A 26,736-nucleotide genomic window follows, 5' to 3' on the forward strand; every position below is an offset into this window, starting at 1 on the left:
GCCAGCCAGCAACAGCCCCTAAGGCAAGACAATGTACCCAACACTTTAGTCATAGGTGACTCTGTAGTCAGGCACACTGATGTCCCACTCACCAGGCTGAACAAGGAGAAAATTACAGTCAGCTGCCTGTCGGGTGCCTGGATTCACCACGTAACGCATGCACTCAAGTCACTCCACAACAAGTACAAATACGACTCTGTCATTGTCCATGCTGGAGTGAATGACTTGAAACGTACCTCCCTGGACTATATGAAAAGAGACATGGAAGAGCTCTTGGATCATGTGACCCAGGCAAGTATGACCCTAGCCCTGAGTAGCATCCTGCCTTCGCCCAGAATGATACCACAGTATAAAAACAAAATGATTGACTTCAACAATTGGCTAAGCTTCTTGTGTCATTCAAAGGGGATCCAGTATTTGTCTGCCTGGGAAGACATGATCAACAAACCATGATGCTTTGCCAGAGATAGTCTGCACCTGTCACCCCTGGGATTCAGGTTACTGGCTAAAGCTCCTGCCACCCCTATAGTGCCTTTTTTAGACAAGGTTCTAAGGATAAAACCACCACCGTAACAGATACAAGCATGCAAAATCTGAAGGTAATGCTACTCAATGCTAGAAGTCTAAACCTCAAAATGCACTCTCTCGAGGCACTCCTAAAAATGGAGAACATCTATATCTGTGCAGTAACTGAGACCTGGTTCAAGGCTCCAGAGAGCACCCCTGCAAAACCAGGCTACAATTCTTACCACACTTTTCGGCCACAAAACCAAGACCGAAACACTAAAGGTGGAGGAGTGGCTATATTCACCAAGGATATTCACACCTCCAGGCTAGTTGCCCAACACAATGCATCTGAAATTCTCCAGGTGCAACTAACACTGGGTAAGACTGCAATCCAAATTGTAGCTTGCTACAGATCCCAAACCATGCACCAAGATTCTCACTACACCTTTCTAAACATACTGGAAAATATTAAGATACAACCAAATACCTTAATACTGGGTGATTTCAACTACCCTGCCATTAACTGGGAAAACTACTCGGGTACCAGCTCCTTTTCCCAACGGTTCTTGGAATTCATAAATTCCAATGCCCTGGATCAACTAATCCATTGTCCCACCAGGGGCTCCAATATCCTAGACCTGGTCATTACCAACATGGGAGATAGATGCTCCACACCAGTGGTCAACCCCTCATTGGTCAGGTCTGACCATAAGCAAATCACCCTTGACATCCACATCCCACCGCACCCCCCAGTAAGGAAACCTCCTTAAAAAAACTTCTCCAAAGCCATCTTCATGCTACTGAAGTCAGAAGTGACAAACTTCACGACACCCATGCAGACGGGATCTGGAAGTTCGACTGCAGAATCCTACACTAAGGCACTGTACGAGCACATCCACTCGTGCATAAATCGTGCCATCCCAAATAGAACCAAGATTCTCTTCTCCAAAAAAAGGAAGCCAATCTGGTGGTCCCTTGCTATAAACAAACTATACAACAGAAGGAAGAAACTGTTGCAGAAAAGAAGAAAATCCCAGGATGCAAAAAACTCCCTCACCAGTCTCAGTAAGAAGCTGAGATCCCTCATAAAATCCTCAAAAGCTAGTTATGAAAATAAAATTGCCAAAGATTCCAAAGGCAACCACAAGGCATTCTATAATTATGTCAAGAATGTAAATGGTAATGCTCAGATCTGTTCTTAGCTACAACAGAATGGCATTAAATATACTGATCTCAAGGATATTGCCAATATTCTGAAAAATCGATTTAGTGCCAACTTCACCCCCCTAAAGGGCCAATCTCAATACCAAAAGATTGCCAAATTCCGGTAATCACGGCCACACAAGTAGAAACCACGCTTTCAAAAGCTAAGAATACAGCATCCATGGGACCAGATGACATCCCAGGCTGTGTACTACATGAACTACAAAATGAACTGGACCTCATCTAAGTGTCATGTTTAATCATAACCTCAGGCTTCGTGCCCACTGAGTGGCGCACATCTACAGTTATCCCGCTCCACAAGGGAGGGGTCCGCCTTGGATCCCGGGAACTACCTTCCTGTAAGTCTGACAAGCCTGATCTGCAAGGGCATGGAATGCATTATCATGGAACTTATAAACAAAGACATTGGCAACCTTGAAGCACTGGACCCCACCCAGTTTAGGTTTGTGAAGGGCCGATCTTCTCTCCTGAATCTGATTGACTTCTTCGAATTAGTCTCCAGAGCTGTGGACGAGGGTAAGGCGGTCCACATAGCCTATCTGGACCTCGCCAAGGCCTTTGACACCATCCCCCACTCTGGAATCATAGATAAACTTGCTAAGCTGGGCATAAATCCCTACGTCACTCGATGGGTTGCCAACTGGCTTACTGACAGAACTCAGACTGTAAAAGTAGCCGACTCCAAATCCAGCTCCAGACAAGTGGGGTACCTCAGAGTTCAGTCCTGGGACCACTCTTGTTTGGCATTTACTTCTCTGAAGTACAGGCCAACACTAAGGGACTGTGGCTAACAAAGTTCGCAGACAACTGCAAACTGGGAGCCATTATTGAATCCCCAAATGATGTGGATATTCTACAAAAGGGCCTTACAGAAACAGATGCCTGGTGCCAGCGCCATGGGCTCAAGCTTAATGCCAAGAAATGTATAGTTATCCCCTTTGGGAAAAAAACATGTACCCATGAATTACCACATAGGTGGCAGGACACTAATCATCAAAAGTGTGATGAGAGACTTAGGGACACAGGTGGACAGTGGTCTCACTTTCGATAACCACATCGCCACAACAGTCTGGAAATCCTTCTATGTGCACACCTCATCATTAAGGTCTTTTCATCCAGAAAGAAGGAGGTCATTGTCCCACTGTACTCATCCCTCATTAGACCCATTATAGAGTATAATGCCCCGTTTGGTATGTACCTCACAAGACATCTGCAACAGCTGGAAAGGCCACAGAAATACCTCACTAAAAGAATCACAGGCCTAAAGCAGATGCCATATGCTGACCGACTAAAAAAATCTCCAGCTATACTCTGTGGCATATCGTCTACTCAGAGGCGATCTCTGCTTAACATACAAAGCCATGTCAAACCCTGAGCTGTTGGACATGCTCCACTTAAAGAAATCCCAATCCATCAGAGCCACACGCTCCAGGGATCTAAACCTTGTCATCACAATGAACAAAACCTGCTGGAGGGATAGGTTCCTGACCCAGAGACTCCCCATACTCTGGAATAGACTGCCCATACATGTCAAGCAGAGCGCCTCATTGGCCCTCTTCAAAAGGAACCTTGATGATTGGATGGGAGATGGGATGTTCCCCCCAGGGATCATGTCAGTCACCCTGCTAGACAGGGGTCCAGAGAAGTAAATATTGTGGGAAGAAATATCCAGGGAATTGTTATGGCTAGGCTTGCATAGGCCCTAGCCTAGTACCAACCTATGAGGGGAGTTATTAGACTACTTTTCTAGCTACACTTCCTGCATTACGTTTTGTCTTAGAGGTTGTGGCCCTTGCCTGAATTTGCTATTCTTCACACAGCACTAGTGGTTATTTGAGCTGGAGACCGCCCACTCTCATGGATACTTTTCCCTAAGATGGCATCAATGAAGTTAAAGTTGGTTTATTTTCAGTGGCTCAACATTAAGGAGTGCAGTACTTTCAGAATTGCTGGTTGAAAAGAAGTGTCTGAAAATGTTTGCTAATTTGGCAAAAATACTATTTGGCACTTTCTTCGCCACATAGTGGGGTGCGAAGAAACGTTTTTTGGTTTGTTTTTTTGTTTTGTTTTGTTTTGTTTTTTTGTTTTGTTTTGTTTTGTTTTTTTTTCAACTAAAGAAATTCTTTTATTTGTTTCATAAATTGTTAATAGACCATAGGAAAAAGAAAACAGAAGAAATATTTCCTAGAATATTATGTCCTGTTTTCTTCTTTTTTTAAGTTAAATCCTTCAAAGTTGGAAAGGAACGAAGATGTGAACACTAACCTCACTCACCTGCTAAATATACTTTCAGAGCTGGTGGAGAAGATTTTCATGGCTTCAGAAATTCTGCCTCCGTAAGTCATTGGTGCTCTTATTGAGCAGTTCCCATTCATTATTTGCATAGCAGTCTTCTGATCCTGTTTAAAGTTGCATGTTGTTTTATAATTGTTTACTATTTGTATATATGCTTTTGGGATTATCTGGTTAACAGTACAAAGGTAATCTTGCTTTTGTAGGAATTAAGTACTACATGTTATGCATAAGTTTCACTGAACTTTTGACCATGAAAATTAGCAGTATAACTGTGATGAGTTATGAAACAGAATAGTCATTGGGCCCGGGTTGTGGCCATCCTTTATTTCTAGTGTAGAATGTTTGGTACCTTAATTCAGGCCATCAGATAATGTGATGATGACAGCATTTGCAGAATCTTGTAGACTAAGAATGTTGACCTTATGGCACATAGTTTAAATGCCACATATGTACTTGTTTTTCTTCACCTACTGGCTATGAACTGTAGAACATGCAAAGTGTGGTGGTAGTTGTCCTTAGGGAATCCTAAACATGTTCAAGTTTTCCTTTAAAATTCTCTAGTAGTATTTATAACATCAAATCCGCATAGGAAAATTCAGCTTTAAGGCATTTTGGAATGGAGTAGCCAACATCTTCTGTTAAGCAAACGTATTACTTAGTGTTTTAAGAGTGACTGCCACAGGCCTCAGTTTTGACTAATTTAGTTTCTCACACCATCATGAAGTCTGCACAGGGAAAAGCTGCAAGACAGTTGTCATAGTCTGTTAACCACTGGGAGTTTTAAAGTAGCATGGTATGTCTTCAGGCAGTATCTTCTAACTTTCTTTCATTTTATTTTGTTTATCAGTGTAGTTTGACTGTGCATGACCCATTTTCATTAGAGGTGCAAGGGGAAGAAAACTAAACAAAAATAGCTTGCCAAAAATATATTATCTGTAAATTGGGCAGGGTGCAGAAAAAACACCAGTCGTAGGAAATTTGTTAGTAATTTCAGATATTCACAGTGGTTGCAGAGGGATACAGTCTGACATGCACAACACAAGCATTATAAATTGAACTGATGCATATTCTAGCATGTTGAAAAAGAAATGAGCGAGAATAAGTTGTATTAATCTGTTATAAATTTAAGAGTATGGTAGAAGGAAAAGGAGGGAAATGTGAATGTACAAGTTTGAGAAATTGAAGTAGGATGAAAGGTGGCAGTTTAAAAAGAAATACACACACTTGAAAATTAAGACAAGCAGAATATCAGGTGATGTCAAAAGAACAGCTGCAGCCACAGTTACAGATAGGGTGGAGGGGTCTCAGAGTGTTCACGAAGAACCTTTGTAATCTGTACAAGTGATAATGTTAATCGTAATGATACATAGCTATGGGTTTGACTCCTCACCTTTGAGATTACCCAGCATGTGAATGCCTTGAAAATGTGGCCTGAATTCCTGAGCTTTCAGACGTACCTCTGAAGGGCCACCTTCCCATGCCATACATATTAGTGAGACTCGCATGATAAAGAGGTGGTGTGCCCACATCGTCTTCAGTTCTTTTTTTTCTGCACAAAGAAATCAGAAGTCTATTGAGACCATCCTTGGCGCCATCTACAGCTGTGCTAAGTATTCAATTTGGGAATAAATTATTACTCATTTTTGTCTCCTCTTTGTATTGTGATTGGCTGATTAGTGCTCTCTCCTGCTTTGGGTTAGGTATTCTGCTTTTTTTGTACATGAATGTGCAGGTTCAGAAGAAGAAACTACCTTCTATTTTTTGGACAGAAAACTGATCCTTCCCATATGCAGCAAGTAGGTATAATTTCTGCAGTGTCAGCTCCACTGATGCTTGCTTCATTCCCTTCAAGACTTGACTACAAGTGGCACGTGAAGAGTATGTGGTGGTGTGGCAGAAAATTTATCTGCTACCACCATCCCTACAGGAGCCTTGGAACAACTCCTTTTTCTAAAAGAAGGTGTGAGCCCTCAAAGGAGCTTTCCTTTGATTCATATGTGGCTCTGGAAGACTTCCTAAGTTACACCTAGTTGCAGCTCAGCTGAGATACTGAAGATAATGAGGCTTTGTTTTTAGGTTCTCCCCCATATAATATATTCTTTAGGGAAGATGCTAACTTCTTGCAGGAATATTTTAAATGAATTAAAATGTGTCTGACTGTCACATGCACTACCTTGATTTGCTAGGGATAGAGGAGCCTAAGCCTACAGCTATCCCTCTGTTATACAAGTTTTCAAGGGCACACCTGAGAATGCTACTTTAGAACTTGACTCTCAACAACCCACATATAGAAAGTCTGATCAGTTTTATAGGGGTGAGGACAAATTCAGGTATATATACAGTAGGTGAGACTGATGTCATTTCATTGGGTGTGGCTAGAGGGTTACTGTTTGTGACAGTAACTAATACTTTGCTTTTGTCCGGTGTAGGTTTGGAAAGAATTTAGCTACATTTGGCATTAGGGCTATTAACTGCAAGGTGGGCATGCCCCGTGTCAGGGGGACATTATAAAACAGGTCATATATATGTGCTAAAGATACCAGATGCTTTTTAGGCATGAGGTTAAATGTGGTTGTGATAACACTGACACTTGCTGTAGGATGGCGCTCTAGGCACTGTCATCAGACTGCACAAGTAACAGTGGAAAATTGTCTGCCAGAGAGAGATGCAGAAAGGCAACCATTAAAAATGTCCTGCTCAAGTATTTTATTTTATGGACCCTCCATTTCAGAAGATTAGAAGAGAAAGCCAAAATTATCTTGACATTTAAACATCTCTTTAATTCCACCATACCATACTATAACAGGCGCTTTCCCACTAGGAAGTGGCTGTTCTATCATAAAGTAAGAGAGCAAATTAGGTCAGGCAAAGCCAACTTTTAGGTTAAGATAGCCTCCCAGGTGAAAGATGACCATAAGGTCTTTTACAGCTGTGTTAGAACTCTGAAGGGCAGCACACATCAGTGTGTTGAACTGGTGGTTAAAGGTGCCACATTCACTGAACCTTGCAATAATAGTGAACCTGTTAGCAGACAAATTCATTTCCAACTTTGCCCCCAATAATACCCGCAAACATAACCCCTCCCAACTATAACTAGAGAGCATGTACTGGCTGCACTCACTAAAGCCAAGAACATGGTCTCAGTGAGTCCCTTGTGACATCCCAGGATGCCTCCTGAGTAGCCTAAAAATGCAACTTCTCGACCTGTGGCATCATTATTTAACTATAGTCTTTAAACAGGCTTTGTGCCACATGACTGGAGGACTGAAATGATCATTCCCCTTCATAAGGGAGGACCTTCAACAGATGCTGGAAATCACAGACCCATTAGTCTGACTAGTCTTGTTTGCAAAGCCATGGAAGGAATTATCATGGACGTTATCAACAAGGACACATGAGACCTCCAGACACTGGCTTCATCCAAGTCTGGCTTTGTCAAAGGAAGGTCATGCTTAGTGAATCTGGTGGACTTCTTTGAAAAAGTCACTGAGGCAATGGATGAGGGGAAAACTGTGCATACTGCCTACCTACATCTGGCTAAGGCAGTAATAGAGTACATTGCATCGTTTGGCGTGTACTTGACTAGGCACAGCAGCTGGAGTTACCTCAGAAGTTCCTTACAAAGAAAATACAGGTGTAAATAGCATATCCTATGCGAGTAGACTATAAGCCCTGTTAATTTACTCTGTCTCCTATCGACTGTTAAGAGGTGACCTCTACCTGTCCTACAAGGCATTCACAAATCCAGCCTTGATGGAGCTGCTATATATCTGCAAGTCAAACAGAATGAGGGTCACCTGATATAGGGAACTAAACTTGGTCAACGACTCAAACAAAACCTGATGGAGAGATGGATATGTGTCTCAGAAATTGCCCCTTCTTTGGAACAGGTTTCCTATTCATGTTAAGCAGAGCCCTTCCCTGGGCCTCTTCAAACACTGTTTGGATCAAAGGATGGAGAAATCACAAATTCACACTCTGGGCAGTACCTTTGTCCCTTAAGGACAGGAGCAGTCTGTAAGATACCCAAAGCATAGGCACAAATCCATGCCATCATCTTGCCCCTAGGAGACATATATTGGGTTATATTGGCTAGACTTTTAAGGGCTCTTAAGCTGTTAGCCTAGTCATCTCCTATGAACCTATTTGATACAGTACCTCATTTGCGCATTATCAGCAAACTTGCAGAACAGGGTAGTAACTCTCATACAACATGCTGTGTAGCTCGCTGGCTCACTCATAAGACCCATGAGGTTAAAGTTGGTGAAGCCACCTCCACAGAGATGCCAGCCACCAGTGGATTTGCCCAGGGCTGTGTGCATACTTCTGTTTGGCATCTACTTCTCATATGTCAAAGCCATTGTTAAAGGCCTCTGGCTAACTAAGTTTGCAGATGATTGCAAACTAAGAGCAGTCACTGAATCCCTCCAAGACGAGAATACCTTTCAAGAAGGTCTAATACAGACAGATGCTTGGTGCCAAAGCCATGGCTTAAAACTCAATACCAAGAAATGCATTATAGTACCTTTTGGGAAGTCTGCCACCACGGGTAACTAAGTTATTAATAAAATACCCTTAAAAGTTGATTCACTAGTTAAGGAACTGGGAACTTGTGTAGTTGGTAACCTAGTCTTCAACCAACATGTGTATAAGGTAGTAAGAAAATTTTTTTATGTTTGTCAGCTTATAAGTAAGGGCATGGCATCTAGGTCCAGAGAGGTTGTCCTATCACTGTACCTTGCCCTCATCAGGCCCATCATAGAGTTTAATGCCCCTTTCAGTATGTATCTGAATAGGTGCATACAACAACTCGAGTATCCACTAAGGTGCCTTACAGAAAGAATACAGGGAATAAACCCAATGTCCTACACTGATCGTCTTGAAAACCTGTCTCTTCACTTGGTATCATCCATTGGTCCAAGTTGCTCTTAAATATGGATAAAGAGGAACTCTGCTTCACATGGATGAGGAGCTTGATGTCCTTCAAGGATGCATCTGCAGTCCTAACAAATGGGTTGTCCTGTCGTCAGGCAGCCCTTCGGTCGGCCGGATTCCAAAGTCTGGGTCTGGCCTCGGCTGGTGTCGCACTTCACCCGACGTCATCTCTGCTGGTCTTCGGGTATAAAGGCATCAGCCGACGCCATTTTCCTCAGTCTTTCTTGCCGCGTGGCGCCCGAAGCAGAAGCTGTTCGCAAGTGCCGGTCGGTCAGATCCAGAGATTACTACTACCGAATACTACTTGAAGACTTCTAAAAGCTAAGTACCCGTTGGGGACTCTTTCTTGCCTCAGCCGATGTCAGAAAAAGTGAATAACTGTTTAACTTGTGGGAAACAAATACCTCATAAAGATTTCCACTCTTACTGCTTACCTTGTTTAGGCCCAGACCACGGCGTAGCAGCCTGTTTAGCCTGTGCTTCCTTCAACCGACGAACGCTTAGGCGTCGGTCGGAGTTTGCTGAACAGTTTTTCGCTCAGATTTTGTGTACATTATGCCGCCGGATCCTCCGACTTCTCAAATTGTTAAAACGCAAAGAAAAGACTGACACTCGCTGTCCGCGGTTTCGGCGAAACCACGGTTAAGCAAACGCGAGTGTCTCGGTTTCGCGAAACCGAGCAAACGGGTCAATCTTCAGCCGAATCCATGACTACTACCGAGGCTCCTGCTACCCTAGTTGAATCGGCCTCTGAAGTTTTGCCTATTAATGTGGTTCCTCTAGAATTATCGGACACCATCCCTTTGGATGTCTCTACCCCAGCACGTGGTGCTGCTAGGCCTCCTGCAGCCATGTCTATAAAGGCCTTTGCCAGGGCTAAAGCAGCCAAATCTGCTAAATCTGTGCCTGTTAAGCCCCCCTCACACAGGCCCAGTTCCAGTTTTCAAATGCTTACTCTGGCAGAGGATCTCATCTCTTTAATAAGGGGATCCCAATCTCACCCAGACAGGGCCTCTCAGCCTCCAGAAAAGAGACCTAGAGCAGAGCCCCCTGAGCCAGTGTCCTCGGATGATTCTTCTGATGATTCAGACAATACAGACCATCCAGAGGCTCCTTTTTCTACTTATGAAGATTCCGATGCTGAAGAATCTATTCCTTCTGCCTCTCCACCAGAGGAATTTTCCTTTGGGGAAACCTTACATGCCATGAGAGAACAATTCCAATGGCAGGGACAAGATTTCTCTGATTCAAGAAAAAGGCTTAGGACCTTTCTACATTTACCGCAACATAGGCCCTTAGCTATACCTCCAGTTCTTCCTGTTGTGGATGATGCATTTAATGATGTTTGCACTGCTCCTGATACTTTACCTCCAGCCCCTGCCAAGCCCGATAGGTTTTACAGGGTACCGGACACTCATCACCACCTATACAAGGCTCCCCTTGCAGATCCTGAGACTATCTCCCAGGGACCTAAGGCAGTAGCTTCGACCTCAGCAAAAAACCCTCTCCCTTCTGAAAGGGAATCCAGGTCCTTGGAGAGATGGGGTAAAAAAGTTTACACCTCTGCTACTCTCTCAGCTAGAGCTTTGAACTGTCAGTTTCATATGATCCAATACCAAGAGTTTATGCTTGATCAGTTAACTAAGAAACTGTCCTCTGATGATTCCTTAGATAAGAAATATGTTTTAGAAATGGTGAATAACATTCAGCAGGCTAGTAACCATTCTTTAAAATGTGGCTATGATGCACTGGAGGCTTCATTTAGATCAGCCATGACTGGCACAGTTATAAGAAGGCATGCATGGTTGAAAGAACAGGGCTTGCCGGATCATGTTAAAGCAAAGCTATTAGATGCTCCTATGGATAAGGTCAGTCTATTTGGTTCTCCTGCCCAGCAAGTAATGAAGAAAATGGAAGAGAAGGCAAAATCTGTACAAACAGTTAAATATTTCTTACAGGTTCAGCCCCCAAGGTTTAGCAGGAACTGGCCTTCCAAAAATTGGTCCTTTCCAGACTCCTCTAAATCTCAGAGAGGCAGGAATAGACGTTCCAGAGGCAGAAATCAATCCAGAGGAGGTGCCTACAGAGGACGCCAGTGGCAAGGCAATAACCAACGAGGCACAGACACAACCACTGCCACTGCAACCGGACAATCACAGTGACTTGGCTCTGACTCCGCCTACCAGGGAACAAATAGCAGCACCCTTAGGCGGAAAGTTAGCCTTATTTTCAAAAAATTGGCACTATATCACAAGAGACAAGTGGATTTTACAAACTATAGACCAAGGCTACAGGTTTCATTTCCACACCTTACCAGTAAAAAGAGGAATGCCAAACCTACCTCCAAATCAAAAAACAGAAGCTCTAAAAAAGATAGCTCAATTAACAAAGATGAGAGCTGTGGAAAGGGTACCACCTACAGAACAGGGCAAAGGATTCTACTCCAGACTCTTCCTAGTACCAAGAAAAGAGAAAAGTTGGAGACCTATTCTAGACCTGTCCACCTTAAACACATTCATCATTGTTCCAAAATTCAAAATGCTGACCCTACAGCAACTTCTTCCCATGCTGGGCAAGGAGTGTTGGCTGGTAACTCTAGATCTCAAGGAGGCATACCTGCACGTCCCCATACGACCAAATTGCAGAAGATACCTCAGATTTCTTGCAGGATCAGAGCATTATCAATTCTCAGCATTGCCCTTTGGCTTATCTACTGCACCCAGCGTATTCACAAAATGCCTGGCATCAGTAATCGCTCATTGCAGGCTACAGGGAATCCAAATTTATCCATACCTGGACGACTGACTGCCTGATACAAGCGGACAACAAAAGCAAGCTGACAAAAGACTTACAAAGAGTCATTTGCTTACTACAAGCCCTGGGATACACAGTCAATTTAAAAAAGTCAAGACTGATACCATCCCAAACAAGAACATTCTTGGGTGCAGAATTGGACACAGTAAAACAGATGGCATTCCTAACTGCAGAAAAACAAGAACAACTCCCTCTTTACTTCTTGGCATTAACAAAGCAGAACAAACTAACAGCAAGGAAAGTACTGCAGGCCTTGGGCTTCATGGCATCATGCATAATCCTGGTCCCCCATGCCAGACTACATATGAGAAAGCTACAGTGGTACCTAAAGAATTTATGGTCTCAACACAGGCACAGCTTAGAAACTGAAATACCACTAATCCCATGCCTGAAACAAGAGTTCCTATGGTGGGCTCAAGCATGCCAGTCAAACCCAGGCTTGCCCTTCCACAACTTTCAAGCAAGCCAAACCATCACAACGGACGCCTCAGACCTAGGTTGGGGCCACACATGCTGGACAAATGCATACAAGGATTATGGACTCCAGACCAGCTGCACCTGCACATAAATCAAAAAGAAATGCTGGCAGTAAAACTAGCAATCCAGAATTTCAGACCATTCCTCAAAGAAGGCCATTTAATGATAAGGACAGACAACACCACAGTCATGTGGTACATCAACAAACAGGGAGGCACTCATTCATACCCCCTATGCCGAATGACTCTGGACCTATGGAATATGGCTCTGAGCTACAACATCCAGTTACAGGCAATATTTGTACCGGGAAAAGAAAACATCCTAGCAGACATGTTAAGCAGAACTACCTCGGATGCTCACGAATGGATGCTACACCCGGACATCTTCAAGGCCATCACACAGAAATGGGGAATGCCGCAAATAGACCTATTCGCATCCCCACTCAATCACCAGCTCAAGAAATTCTGCACAAGGACATACCACCCATTTGCATGGAAGGAGGACTCTCTATCCTTCAGTTGGAAAGGCCTGACAGCATATGCATTCCCACCTCTTCCTTTGATGCACAAGGTACTACTGAAAATCAAAGAGGAACGTCCAAGGATAATTCTGATAGCTCCAAATTGGCCAAGACAGCACTGGTATCCATTGCTGAGGAGCATGTGGACACTACCCCTGATGCCTTTGATGTTAACTCAGAACGACTACAACATCATGCATCCAAACCTAAAAACTCTGCAACTGACTGCCTGGAACATTACATAACAGCAACTAACCCAGATTTATCCCAAAGGGTTAAAGACATTATCCTTGAGGCCCGCAGACCTTCAACAAGAAGGAGCTATGCAGGAAAATGGAAAAGGTTTGTCATTTGGAGTACTGAAAGAGGAAAAGATGTGTCAAAGATGGATATTGCTAACATCCTGGAGTACTTGGCAGAGCTTCTCCATACAGGCCTGTCCTATTCCTCCATCAAGATACATGCATCAGCTATTTCTGCAGAATACAGCTTGATCCCCTGTCTTCTCACATCCTCTACTCAGGCAGTTCCTCAGAGGAATCAAGAATGTAAAACCTCCTAGGAAACCACCATTACCAGCATGGGACTTGAACTTTGTGCTAGAAAAATTGACACTCCCTCCATTTGAACCAGCAGCAACAGTAGATCTTCAACACCTATCCTGGAAAACTGCTTTCCTACTGGCAATTACTTCAGCAAGAAGGGTTTCGGAACTACAGGCCTTAATGGCAGTACAACCCTTCCTAATCTTCCATCAAGATAGAGTTTCCATGAGAACTAATCCTACATTTATGCCTAAGGTGGTATCCAGAGTGTCTCTAAACCAGGCAATCCACCTACCTACCTTCTTTCCCAATCCACAGAACAGGGGGGAAAGACTGCTGCATACCTTGGATGTACATAGACAGTTGCGCTACTACCTGGACAGAACCAAGGGCAATAGAAAAACTGACCAGCTTCTAGTAGCTTATGCAACAGGAAGGGAAGGAAAAGCAATTTCCAAACAGACAATCTCCAAGTGGATAGAAAATTGCATAAGATTCTGTTACTCCTACCATGGAAAGCAAATTCCACAGAACATAAGACCTCACTCTACAAGGGCTACAGCCACTACCACAGCTTTCTTACGAGGAGTGGCTACCAAGGACATTATTGAGGCGGCTACTTGGACCTCCGTGCATACATTTGCCAAGCATTACAACTTACCTCTATACTCTAGATCCCGAGCAGGGTTTGCCACTGCTGTATTGCAAGGGATCCTAACTACACCATAATTCTTCTTCCTCCTCCCCTAGTTTGGCTATGGTATTCTACCCATTTGTTAGGACTGCAGATGCATCCTTGAAGGACATAGTACAGTTTTGTACCTACCATAAATGTAGATGTCCGAACAGGATAGCATCTGCAGTCAGGATTACCCACCCTCCTTCCCCTCTGTGGTACTCCTAGGGTATTTACCCTCCTTATAGCTAGCTAGGGGGGGATCTCTTATGGTGTATTTGTTTGTATATATGTACATACATGCTTATTTTTTGTGTTTGCCTACTATTATTTTTGGAAACATTGGCATTTACCCAAAATTTAGTTTTCCAAGAGGGCAACTGGCATCTGGGGCAAGAAACACTGAGGAAAATGGCGTCTGCTGATGCCTTTATACCCGAAGACCAGCAGAGATGACGTCGGGTGAAGTGCGACACCAGCCGAGGCCAGACCCAGACTTTGGAATCCGGCCGACCGAAGGGCTGCCTGACGACAGGACAACCCATTTGTTAGGACTGCAGATGCTATCCTGTTCGGACATCTACATTTATGGTAGGTACAAAACTGTACTTTCTAGAGGATAGAAATTCTCTGAGAAACATTTCTGTCTCTCCAACATGTCTTATTTATGTTGCAAGCAAAATTTAGGTCATTCACTCCAATGGAGCTCAGGAAGTTTGTAGTGTAACTCAGCTGTTTGACAGAGTCAAATTATGTCTTCACATTTCAAACAAATGTTTGTATCTCTGGAACCATAGGGATTTTGAAAGAAGTATAAATGGCAAACTCTTCAGTACAAGCAGTTTTTATAGTGATAGTGTTATTTAGGTTCTAGGTCTTAAACTGAATTTTGTAAGCCATAGTAAACACAGTATTACATTTGTAATATTTTATAAACAACTTGCAATATCTCAGCAACTACTCAAGTTACACACATACTGTCAACAGCATTTTATTCATCTAGCTGAGAGCTTTCATATGAGGTTAATGAGTTCTGTCTGGGTTACTTGGTTGTTGAAATGTTTAGAAAAATATGAAAATAATATCTATATAAATTAATATCATAAAAACAACAGTTAATATCTATTTACCTGCACTCGACACAGGTCAAATATTAATTCTGTTGAGTTTGCTATTGTGCAAGCTTTAAGATGAAATATTTTAAAACCTTGTACATAGCATGGTTTTGAAATTACTGATGCAAATATAAACAAGCAATATTTGATGCCTAGAGGCATCAGTAGAAGATAACTACAGATGCACATGGAGGCATCACTCGGGTGTAATGAGTTAAGACATACATTTTGCTTACAACACAAATAGGACATGTTGGGGAGACAGATATGTTTTTCAGAGAATTCCCATTCTCTAGAACAGGCTCCTCATCCATGTGAAGCAGAGTTTCCTCTCTGTCCTTATTTAAGCGCAACTTGGGAACAATGGTTGAGTAGTCAGAAATTCACCCCTGATCTGGCTTCCTGTGTGTCTGATGGACAGAGACACTCAGTAAACCATTCCATACAGTACTGAACTCTCTTTTTGCTGTCACATAGCTAACTTATTCTGTCTAACAAGTAACTTGTACAGTTTGTTTTTAATGTGTGTTTATTGTAGCTAGCTGCAAGGGTACAAACTCCTTTTTAAAAAAAATCTGTGTTACAGGCTATAAAAGTCCAATTTACAAATTGCTATCACTGCCACCAATATGTATGAGGTGATCAGAATTAGAGTATGTAGTGAATGTGCACTGGTGCCTTAAGTTGTGAGCACAGGCTCCCCACACCTAGGTAAGCTAAACAGTGTGTTGCTGGAGTACAGTCATGTTACTAGCAGTAACTCAATCTTGGCTTATAATATTTGGTGTGTAATACCTCCCCCCCCCCCCCAACACACATGCTGTCACAGGTGTGCTCATAAGCACACAAAGTGAGTTACAGGATAGGCTAATAATACCTTTTCAGTGCCTGCATCCTCCTGCTTTTTAGTAATACTGTGCCACTAGCCAGACCAGTCTGGTTCATTAAAGTGCACAGTTACTTTACACTTCAACAATGAGGCAGTTGTATTATATTAGTTAATGATAGGTATAGCAAAGTAGTTTCACTCCAGAAGGGTGGATGTTAACAGTTATATTCCAGCAGTAGGTGGATGCCAAGTTAAAATTCACCAGTTCTGTGTAATTACCCATGTACACTTTAGCAATCATCCAGCTTTAAACTTTTATATTTGATTGTCTTTTTTTTTTTTTTTTTTTTGTCAAAGACTGGTATTGTCTCCTTTACCTAATAAGCTTCTGTGAAAAAGTTACAAAGGTTGTGCACAGTGGTCAGTCAGTGCATGCTGCTAAACTCAGTCTTGGTAAGGCTTTTAACACCATCCCCCATTCTAGCATTATTGAGATATAAAATCCTGCATTGTCTATTTGAGTTGCCTTTTGGCTATCCAACACATCCCATGTTATGAAGATTGTTAGTACCCTCTCTGAACATAAACTTGTAACTTGCAGAGTACCATAGTGATCAGTGATGGGTCATCTACTGTTTGCCATTTATTTTTCAGACATCCATGCCTGCATCCCAGAAGTGTAATTGACCAAGTTTGCTATTGATTGCAAGATGGACACATTATCTGCGTATGCCCTGATACTAAACAGCCCTAGTGTAGGATGGAATGTGCATGTACCCAGTGAACCAAAAAAGATCACAAACTAAAAAAATGCAGAGGAGCGCAGTGTTCGTAACATCTGACAGAAAAGCTACTCCCACCTCATACATTATAAATGATGCTTCTGTTCAAAAACTGCTCATTCTCATTTGATCATCGTGTTTCCACCATAGTCAGGAACTCCTTTTATTCGGCCAAGTTAATTTCCAAGGGAATATGCTTAAGATCTAAAAAAGTCATCCTACAGCTGTACTGTTTTTAGTAGACCCATCTTTGAAAACATTGCTGTACCTGGTATGTACAAATCCAAGCATATTGCTCAACTGGAAAGGTCCCAAAGATTTTAACCAGGAAATTTTTTTTTTTACTCAAATATTTTTTTATTTTCAATTAAAATAACATTTACATAATATTTTAAAATATCATTTTAAACAACTATATACAATATTTACAATAGCCTGACTTTCAATTATGTACACTGTGTTTTATTAAATATAGAATTAACAGATCAGTTATCAGAGATACAATATTGATTATTGCAGAGTGTCCAACAAAGATATAACTTTCTTCCAAGGATTATTTACCAATGGCCTGGGATAGATTTGTAGTTCTTTGATTTTTATTTTCATCAATGCCGTTGTCTTCAGTAAAGTGTAGAATTTTTCCAAGTTCGGGGGGGGGGTGTATTTGAATTCCACCTTCTTGTTACGCATTTCCTAGATATAGAAAGTATTGTCCATAACAAATACATATTTGTAGTATTCAGATAGGGACCTTCATTTACATTTAGTGTTATCAATACTTTAGTTAAGGTAAAGGATTCATTAAATAAAGCTTGTAAACAATGATTGATTCCATTCCAATATGATTTAGTTTTATTACATTCATAAAGAATATGAATCCAGTCTGCTTTATTTGACTTTTCACACCTCCAGCAAAAAACATGTTAGTAGTACTGATCTTTTTAATTCTATCTGCTGTTAAAAATGCTCTATGTAAGTATTTTCAGTTAAATATTTTCCAGTACTGTGTGTTAGATGTGTAATTAACTGATAGTATGTTACTTTTGCTTTCTTCTGTTAACTGCAGTGACTGACCTTTTGTTAAGAACTGCCAGTATGATGGCTTGGGAATTGTTTTATATGTTATTAATTCTTTATATAGATTTGAAATGGAATTTTTCTTTTCACAACTATTATATATAAATTCATACAGAAAACTTATTAGATTTGGAATATATTTAAATGAAGAATTATTAATTAATCTGCATAAATCTTAAGTGTACATTAGAATGCTTTGTAAGGTTAACCAGTCCTGTGTTGGAATATTGTAAGCAATTTTTATCATATGTATATCTAAAACATTTAATTTATTTACACATTGAAACGAGCATAAGAATCCATTTTGTTCCCAGGAGGTTATTGTTTCCCTATATATTTTGTGAGGAAAGTTCTTAGTGATGGTAAATGGGGTTAAAAGGTCAAACCAAAGTTTTAGATCTGTGTTTGCATTGATAAGTTTCCTAAAGGAATTGATGTAATGATTAATCGCATTTATATCACGCTATCGAAAGATGAAAATAGTGAACGCTATTTCATCGAACATAAAATATCGAAACCACATAATATCGAACATTCAGAACATCAAATTTTTTCCTTGGGAAAAAATTTGCTATTCCGAAACACATACACACAGCACAAGCACACCTAAAAAACATCATTCCACACACACACTTATAATCCTACAACTAACCTTACATTAAACTGTACATACACTACTATCTATCCACTTACCTTAACCCAAACCCTAACCCTAAGGTCAGTCACTATCGCACACTCACCTAACCTGCGCCCTAACTCACTTAACCCGCCCCTAACCCACCTAACTCGCGCCCTAACGACCACACAATCACACACTTACCTGAACCCGACCCATAAATTTCCACCCCAGCGCTGAAATTAGCGAAGCCACAGAACCGGCCAACTGAATTCTTTCCCTAGGAAAGAATTCGGTGTTCTGCAGCTTCGCTGTTTTTAGCGTTCACTCAAAATGGGTCGATATTAGAACATTCAAAGTTTTAAAACTTCGATGTTCTGATGTAGACCCGATTAATCAGTGTTGTTTTAGAAGGTTTTGTTATATTATATTGTATACTTATGCATAGTATGTAGCAGGGTTTGTTTGATTTGTTTACTGTTCAAAATTTTTTTAACAGATTAAATTCACTTGTTAATATAGCCATTGTTAATTCTTTCCAGTTGGCAAAATAATTTAGGTGTATCCAGTCTATTGCAGTTTTAAGCACAGATGCTTTTATACATGTTTCTATTTCTGGGAAGTTCAATCTTCCTTGTTTCCAGGGTCTAATGTGATGAGTCTTTCAGGAATTAACTATATTGCTAATGCTATATATATATATATATCTATAGTATTTTTGGCAATAAGACCAAAATGGGTCGATATTAGAACATTCAAAGTTTTAAAACTTCGATGTTCTGATGTAGACCCGATTAATCAGTGTTGTTTTAGAAGGTTTTGTTATATTATATTGTATACTTATGCATAGTATGTAGCAGGGTTTGTTTGATTTGTTTACTGTTCAAAAATTTTTTAACAGATTAAATTCACTTGTTAATATAGCCATTGTTAATTCTTTCCAGTTGGCAAAATAATTTGGGTTTATCCAGTCTATTGCAGTTTTAAGCACAGATGCTTTTATACATGTTTCTATTTCTGGGAAGTTCAATCTTCCTTGTTTCCAGGGTCTAATGTGATGAGTCTTTCAGGAATTAACTATATTGCTAATGCGATATATATATATATATATATATATATATATATATATATATATATATATATATATATATAGTATTTTTGGCAATAAGACCATTTTTATTAATTGCAATCTGTCTTCAAAAGTTAATATAATTTTGTTCCACTTTTCTATGTATATTTTTATAGTTTCAATAATGTTTTTATAATTTATTAATATTGTTTTGTTTATATATTTGCATAACACTATTCCTAAATAATTTAGTGTAAGTTCTCGTTTTCCTATGATGGATTTATCTGTAACTTGTAGGTCTTTTTTCTTATTTAAAAATAGAAGTTTTGATTTTGATCTATTAAAGTGTAGACCTGAAATCTTATAAAATGTCTCCATTACTTCTTCTAGCTCTCCTAATGACTCTCTGGAGTTTGATAGGGTTAATAAAATGTCATCAGCAAAAAGCTTTATTTTAGATATGTACTGGTCATAGACTTCTATTCCTTTTATTCTTGGATTATTGCGTATTATTTCTGCAAGTATTTCTATAGCCAAAGCAAATAAAGTAGGAGAAAGGGGCATCCTTGTTTTGTACCTTTCATTATATGGATAGATTCTGAGGTGAAAGGACCTAATTTAATGTAGGCTAAGTTATTAATATATATGTTTTTTAGTAATAAGATGAAGGGAGGAGGAAATTCAAATAATGCTAAAGTTTTAAATAGATATTCCCAGTTGAGGGAATCAAAGGTTTTTTCTAAGTCTAGTTGTCAGACTAGCCCTAAAAGTTCCAGTAGCTATGCAGAATAGAGTCAAAGCCGAGCTAGATAAAATGGTGCAGCAAGGTGTAATTTGTCCAGTAGAAGAACCAACTGAACGGTTATTTTCCATGGTTGTAGCTCATAAGAAAAGCTCAAATTATATCGGAATATGTATTGATCCACAAGATTTGAGCAAAGCGCTAAAAATCTCATCATCCAATGCATACAGTCGAAGAACTTGCTCCTCTTTTGCCAAATGCCACTGTTTTTTTCTGTCTTGGATGCAAGAGAGTTCATTTTGGCAATTTTTTTTAGACCAAAAAATCTTTATGGCTAACCATTTTCAGTACTCCTTTTGGCAGGTACAGATTTTTGAGAATGCCATTTGGGATAAATTCTGCCAGTGAAGTCTTCCAGCATGCCATGAAACAATTTTTTCCTGGGTATCCATGTGCTGTTACAGTAGATGATATTGTAGGAGGAGGTAATGGGGAAAGCCGAGCATGACAGGAACCTCAAGAAAGTTCTGGAAAGAGCAAGTGAAGTGAATCTTAAACTGAATCCTCAAAAGTGCAAATTCAGGCTACAAGAAGTTACTTATGTTGGTCATTTACCAGTTCAGGCTTATGTCCAGATCCTTCCAAAGATACAGCAATTCTCAAGAAGCCAGCTCCAGACAGTGTACAAGCCCTACAATATTTTCTTGACATGGTTAACTATCTACACAAGTTCATTCCAGACTTGGGCCACCTTTCAGCACCGCTTAGAGAGCTGACAAGAAAAGATGCATTTTGGTCATAGAGTAACACCAGAGAGCATTTGATGTCCTGAAACAGAGAATTGTCAGTCGACCAACTCTCAGATACTATGATGTTCCCAAACCAGTTATTCTTTGTGATGCTTCAAAATTTGGTCTAGGTGCAGTCATTCTTCAGGAGGGTAGACCCAGTAGCCTATGTGTCCAGAACTCTAACCCAAACTGAAATGCAGTATGCGCAGATAGGGAAAGAGCTCTTGGCAATTGTGGTTGCATGTTCAAAGTTCCATGATTATATTTATGGTCGACCTATCCAGATTGAAACAGATCACCCACATGTCCTTCAAGGATGCATCTGCAGTCATAACAAATGGGTTGTCCTGTCGTCAGGCAGCTCTTCGGTCGGCCGGATTCCAAAGTCTGGGTCTGGCCTCGGCTGGTGTCGCACTTCACCCGACGTCATCTCTGCTGGTCTTCGGGTATAAAGGCATCAGCCGACGCCATTTTCCTCAGTCTTTCTTGCCGCGTGGCACCCGAAGCAGAAGCTGTTCGCAAGTGCCGGTCGGTCAGATCCAGAGATTACTACTACCGAATACTACTTCGAAGACTTCTAAAAAGCTAAGTACCCGTTGGGGACTCTTTCTTGCCTCAGCCGATGTCAGAAAAAGTAAATAACTGTTTAACTTGTGGGAAAAAAATACCTCATAAAGATTTCCACTCTTACTGCTTACCTTGTTTAGGCCCAGACCACGACGTAGCAGCCTGTTTAGCCTGTGCTTCCTTCAACCGACGAACGCTTAGGCGTCGGTCGGAGTTTGCTGAACAGTTTTTCGGCTCAGATTTTGCGTACATTATGCCGTCGGATCCTCTGACTTCTCAAATTGTTAAAAAACGCAAAGAAAAAGACCAACACTCGCGGTCCGCGGTTTCGGCCGAAACCACGGTTAAGCAAACAGTGAGTGTCTTGGTTTCGGCCGAAACCGAGCAAACGGGTCAATCTTCAGCTGAATCCATGACTACTACCGAGGCTCCTGCTACCCTAGTTGAATCGGCCTCTGAAGTTTTGCCTACTAATGTGGTTCCTATAGAATTATCAGACACCATCCCTTTGGATGTCTCTACCCCAGCACGTGGTGCTGCTAGGCCTCCTGCAGCCATGTCTATTAAGGCCTTTGCCAGGGCTAAAGCAGCCAAAACTGCTAAATCAGTGCCTGTTAAGCCCCCCTCACACAGGCCCAGTTCCAGTTCTCAAATGCTTACTCTGGCAGAGGATCTCATCTCCTTAATAAGGGGATCCCAATCTCGCCCAGACAGGGCCTCTCAGCCTCCAGAAAAGAGACCTAGAACAGAGCCCCCAGAGCCAGTGTCCTCAGATGATTCTTCTGATGATTCAGACATTACAGACCATCCAGAGGCTCCTTTTTCTACTTATGAAGATTCCGATGCTGAAGAATCTATTCCATCTGCCTCTCCACCAGAGGAATTTTCCTTTGGGGAAACCTTACATGCCATGAGAGAGCAATTCTAATGGCAGGGACAAGATTTCTCAGATTCAAGAAAAAGGCTTAGGACCTTTCTACACTTACATAACATAGGCCCTTAGCTATACCTCCAGTTCTGCCTGTTGTGGATGATGCATTTAATGATGTTTGCACTGCTCCTGATACTTTACCTCCAGCCCCTGCCAAACCAGATAGGTTTTACAGGGTACCGGACACTCATCACCACCTATACAAGGCCCCACTTGCAGATCCTGAGACTATCTCCCAGGGGCCTAAGGCAGTAGCCGACCTCAGCAAAAACCCTCTCCTTCTGAAAGGGAATCCAGGTCCTTAGAGAGATGGGTTAAAAAGTTTACACCTCTGCTACTCTTTCAGCTAGAGCTTTGAACTGTCAGTTCCATATGATCCAATACCAAGAGTTTATGCTTGATCAGTTAACTAAGAAACTGTCTTCTGATGACTCCTTAGATAAGAAATATGTTTTAGAAATGGTGAATAACATTCAGCAGGTTAGTAACCATTCTTTAAAATGTGGCTATGATGCACTGGAGGCTTCATTTAGATCAGCCATGACTGGCGCAGTTATAAGAAGGCATGCATGGTTGAAAGAACAGGTCTTGCCGGATCATGTTAAAGCAAAGCTGTTAGATGCTCCTATGGATAAGGCCAGTCTATTTGGTTCTCCTGCTCAGCAAGTAATGAAGAAAATGGAAGAGAAGGCAAAATCTGTACAAACAGTTAAAGATTTCATACAGGTTCAGCCCCCAAGGTTTAGCAGGAACTGGCCTTCCAAAAATTGGTCCTTTCCAGACTCCTCTAAATCTCAGAGAGGCAGGAATAGGCGTTCCAGAGGCAGAAATCAATCCAGAGGAGGTGCCTACAGAGGACGCCAGTGGCAAGGCAATAACCAGCGAGGCACAGACACAACCACTGCCACTGCAACAGGACAATCACAGTGACTTGGCTCTGACACCGCCTACCAGGGAACAAATAGCAGCACCCTTAGGCGGAAAGTTAGCCTTATTTTCAAAAAATTGGCACTATATCACAAAAGACAAGTGGATTTTGCAGACCATAGACCAAGGCTACAGGTTTCACTTCCACACCTTACCAGTAAAAGAGGAATGCCAAACCTACCTCCAAATCAGAAAACAGAAGCTCTAAAGCAGATAGCTCAATTAACAAAGATGAGAGCTGTGGAAAGAGTACCACCAACAGAACAGGGCAAAGGATTCTACTCCAGACTCTTCCTAGTACCAAGAAAAGAGAAAAGTTGGAGACCTATTCTCGACCTGTCTGCCTTAAACACATTCATCATTGTCCCAAAATTCAAAATGCTGACCCTACAGCAACTTCTTCCCATGCTGGGCAAGGAGTGTTGGCTGGTAACTCTAGATCTCAAGGAGGCATACCTGCACGTCCCCATACGACCAAATTGCAGAAGATACCTCAGATTTCTTGCAGGATCAGAGCATTATCAATTCTCAGCATTGCCCTTTGGCTTATCTACTGCGCCCAGAGTATTCACAAAATGCCTGGCATCAGTAATCGCTCACTGCAGGCTACAGGGAATCCAAATTTATCCATACCTGGACGACTGCCTGATACAAGCGGACAACAAAAGCAAACTGACAAAAGACTTACAAAGAGTCATTTGCTTACTACAAGCCCTGGGATACACAGTCAATTTAAAAAAGTCAAGACTAATACCATCCCAAACAAAAACATTCTTGGGTGCAGAATTGGACACAGTAAAACAGATGGCATTCCTAACTGCAGAAAAACAAGAACAACTCCCTCATTACTTCTTGGCATTAACAAAGCAGAACAAACTAACAGCAAGGAAAGTACTGCAGGCCTTGGGCTTCATGGCATCATGCATAATCCTGGTCCCCCATGCCAGATTGCATATGAGAAAACTACAGTGGTACCTAAAGAATTTATGGTCTCAACACAGGCACAGCTTAGAAACCGAAATACCACTAATCCCATGCCTGAAACAAGAGTTCCTATGGTGGGCTCAAGCATGCCAGTCAAACCCAGGCTTGCCCTTCCACAACTTTCAAGCAAGCCAAACCATCACAACGGACGCCTCAGACCTAGGTTGGGGGGCCCATATGCTGGACAAATGCATACAAGGATTATGGACCCCAGATCCAACTGCACCTGCACATAAATCAAAAAGAAATGCTGGCAGTAAAACTAGCAATCCAGAATTTCAGACCATTCCTCAAAGAAGGCCATTTGATGATAAGGACAGACAACACCACAGTCATGTGGTACATCAACAAACAGGGAGGCACTCATTCATACCCCCTATGCCGAATGACTCTGGACCTATGGAATATGGCTCTGAGCTACAACATTCAGTTACAGGCAATATTTGTACCGGGAAAAGAAAACATCCTAGCAGACATGTTAAGCAGAACTACCTCGGATGCTCACGAATGGATGCTACACCCGGACATCTTCAAGGCCATCACACAGAAATGGGGAATGCCACAAATAGACCTATTCGCATCCCCACTCAATCACCAGCTCAAGAAATTCTGCACAAGGACATACCACCCACTTGCATGGAAGGTGGACTCTCTATCCTTCAGTTGGAAAGGCCTGACAGCATATGCATTCCCACCTCTTCCTTTGATGCACAAGATACTACTGAAAATCAAAGAGGAGCGTCCAAGGATAATTCTGATAGCTCCAAATTGGCCAAGACAACACTGGTATCCATTGCTGAGGAGCATGTCACGGGGACGAACGTGGACACTACCCTGATGCCTTTGATGTTAACTCAGAACGACTACAACATCATGCATCCAAATCTAAAAACTCTGCAACTAACTGCCTGGAACATTACATAACAGCAACTAACCCAGATTTATCCAAAAGGGTTAAAGACATTATCCTGGAGGCCCGCAGACCTTCTACAAGAAGGAACTATGCAGGGAAATGGAAAAGGTTTGTCATTTGGAGCACTGAAAGAGGAAAAGACGTGTCAAAGATAGATATTGCCAACATCCTGGAGTATTTGACAGAGCTTCTCCATACAGGCCTGTCCTATTCCTCCATCAAGATACATGCATCAGCTATTTCTGCAGAATACAGCTTCGATCCCCCTGTCTTCTCACATCCTCTATTCAGGCAGTTCCTCAGAGGAATCAAGAATGTAAAACCTCCTAGGAAACCACCATTACCAGCATGGGACTTGAACTTTGTGCTAGAAAAATTGACACTCCCTCCATTCGAACCAGCAGCAACAGCAGATCTTCAACACCTATCCTGGAAAACTGCTTTCCTACTGGCAATTACTTCAGCAAGAAGGGTTTCGAACTACAGGCCTTAATGGCAGTACAACCCTTCCTAATCTTCCATCAAGATAGAGTATCCATGAGAACTAATCCTACATTTATGCCTAAGGTGGTATCCAGAGTGTCTCTAAACCAGGCAATCCACCTACCTACCTTCTTTCCCAATCCACAGAACAGGGGGGAAAGACTGCTGCATACCTTGGATGTACATAGACAGTTCGCTACTACCTGGACAGAACCAAGGGCAATAGAAAAACTGACCAGCTTCTAGTGGCCTATGCAACAGGAAGGGAAGGAAAAGCAATTTCCAAACAGACAATTTCCAAGTGGTAGGAAATTGCATCAGATTCTGTTACTCCTACCATGGAAAACCAATTCCACAGAACATAATACCTCACTCTACAAGGGCTACAGCCACTACCACAGCTTTCTTACGAGGAGTGGCAACCAAGGACATTATTGAGGCGGCTACTTGGACCTCCGTGCATACATTTGCCAAGCATTACAACTTACCTCTATACTCTAGATCCCGAGCAGGGTTTGCCACTGCTGTATTGCAAGGGATCCTAACTACACCATAATTCTTCTTCCTCCTCCTCCCCTAGTTTGGCTATGGTATTCTACCCATTTGTTATGACTGCAGATGCATCCTTGAAGGACATAGTACAGTTTTGTACCTACCATAAATGTAGATGTCCGAACAGGATAGCATCTGCAGTCAGGATTACCCACCCTCCTTCCCCTCTGTGGTATTCCTAGGGTATTTACCCTCCTAATAGCTAGCTGGGGGGGGATCTCTTATGGTGTATTTGTTTGTATATATGTACATACATGCTTATTTATTGTGTTTGCCTACCTTTTTTTGGAAACATTGGCATTTACCCAAAATTTAGTTTTCCAAGAGGGCAACTGGCATCTGGGGCAAGAAACACTGAGGAAAAT

At 41.7% G+C, this 26,736-nt stretch overlaps 1 protein-coding gene across 1 annotated transcript in view; it reads left to right on the plus strand.

The window, feature by feature from the left end:
• The window catches only part of RASA1 (RAS p21 protein activator 1), a 3,076,403-nt gene that overhangs the window by 2,298,294 nt on the left and 751,373 nt on the right, over positions 1 to 26,736 (plus strand). Inside the window, exon 19 of the mRNA XM_044064149.1 lies at positions 3,952 to 4,067. Coding sequence (XP_043920084.1) covers positions 3,952 to 4,067 — 116 coding nt within the window. The remainder of the gene's footprint in view (positions 1 to 3,951; positions 4,068 to 26,736) is intronic.

Source organism: Protopterus annectens, chromosome 2.part2, assembly GCF_019279795.1.
Source record: "Protopterus annectens isolate FY-2018-M chromosome 2.part2, PAN1.0, whole genome shotgun sequence".
Classification (NCBI taxonomy): Eukaryota; Metazoa; Chordata; order Ceratodontiformes; family Protopteridae; genus Protopterus; species Protopterus annectens.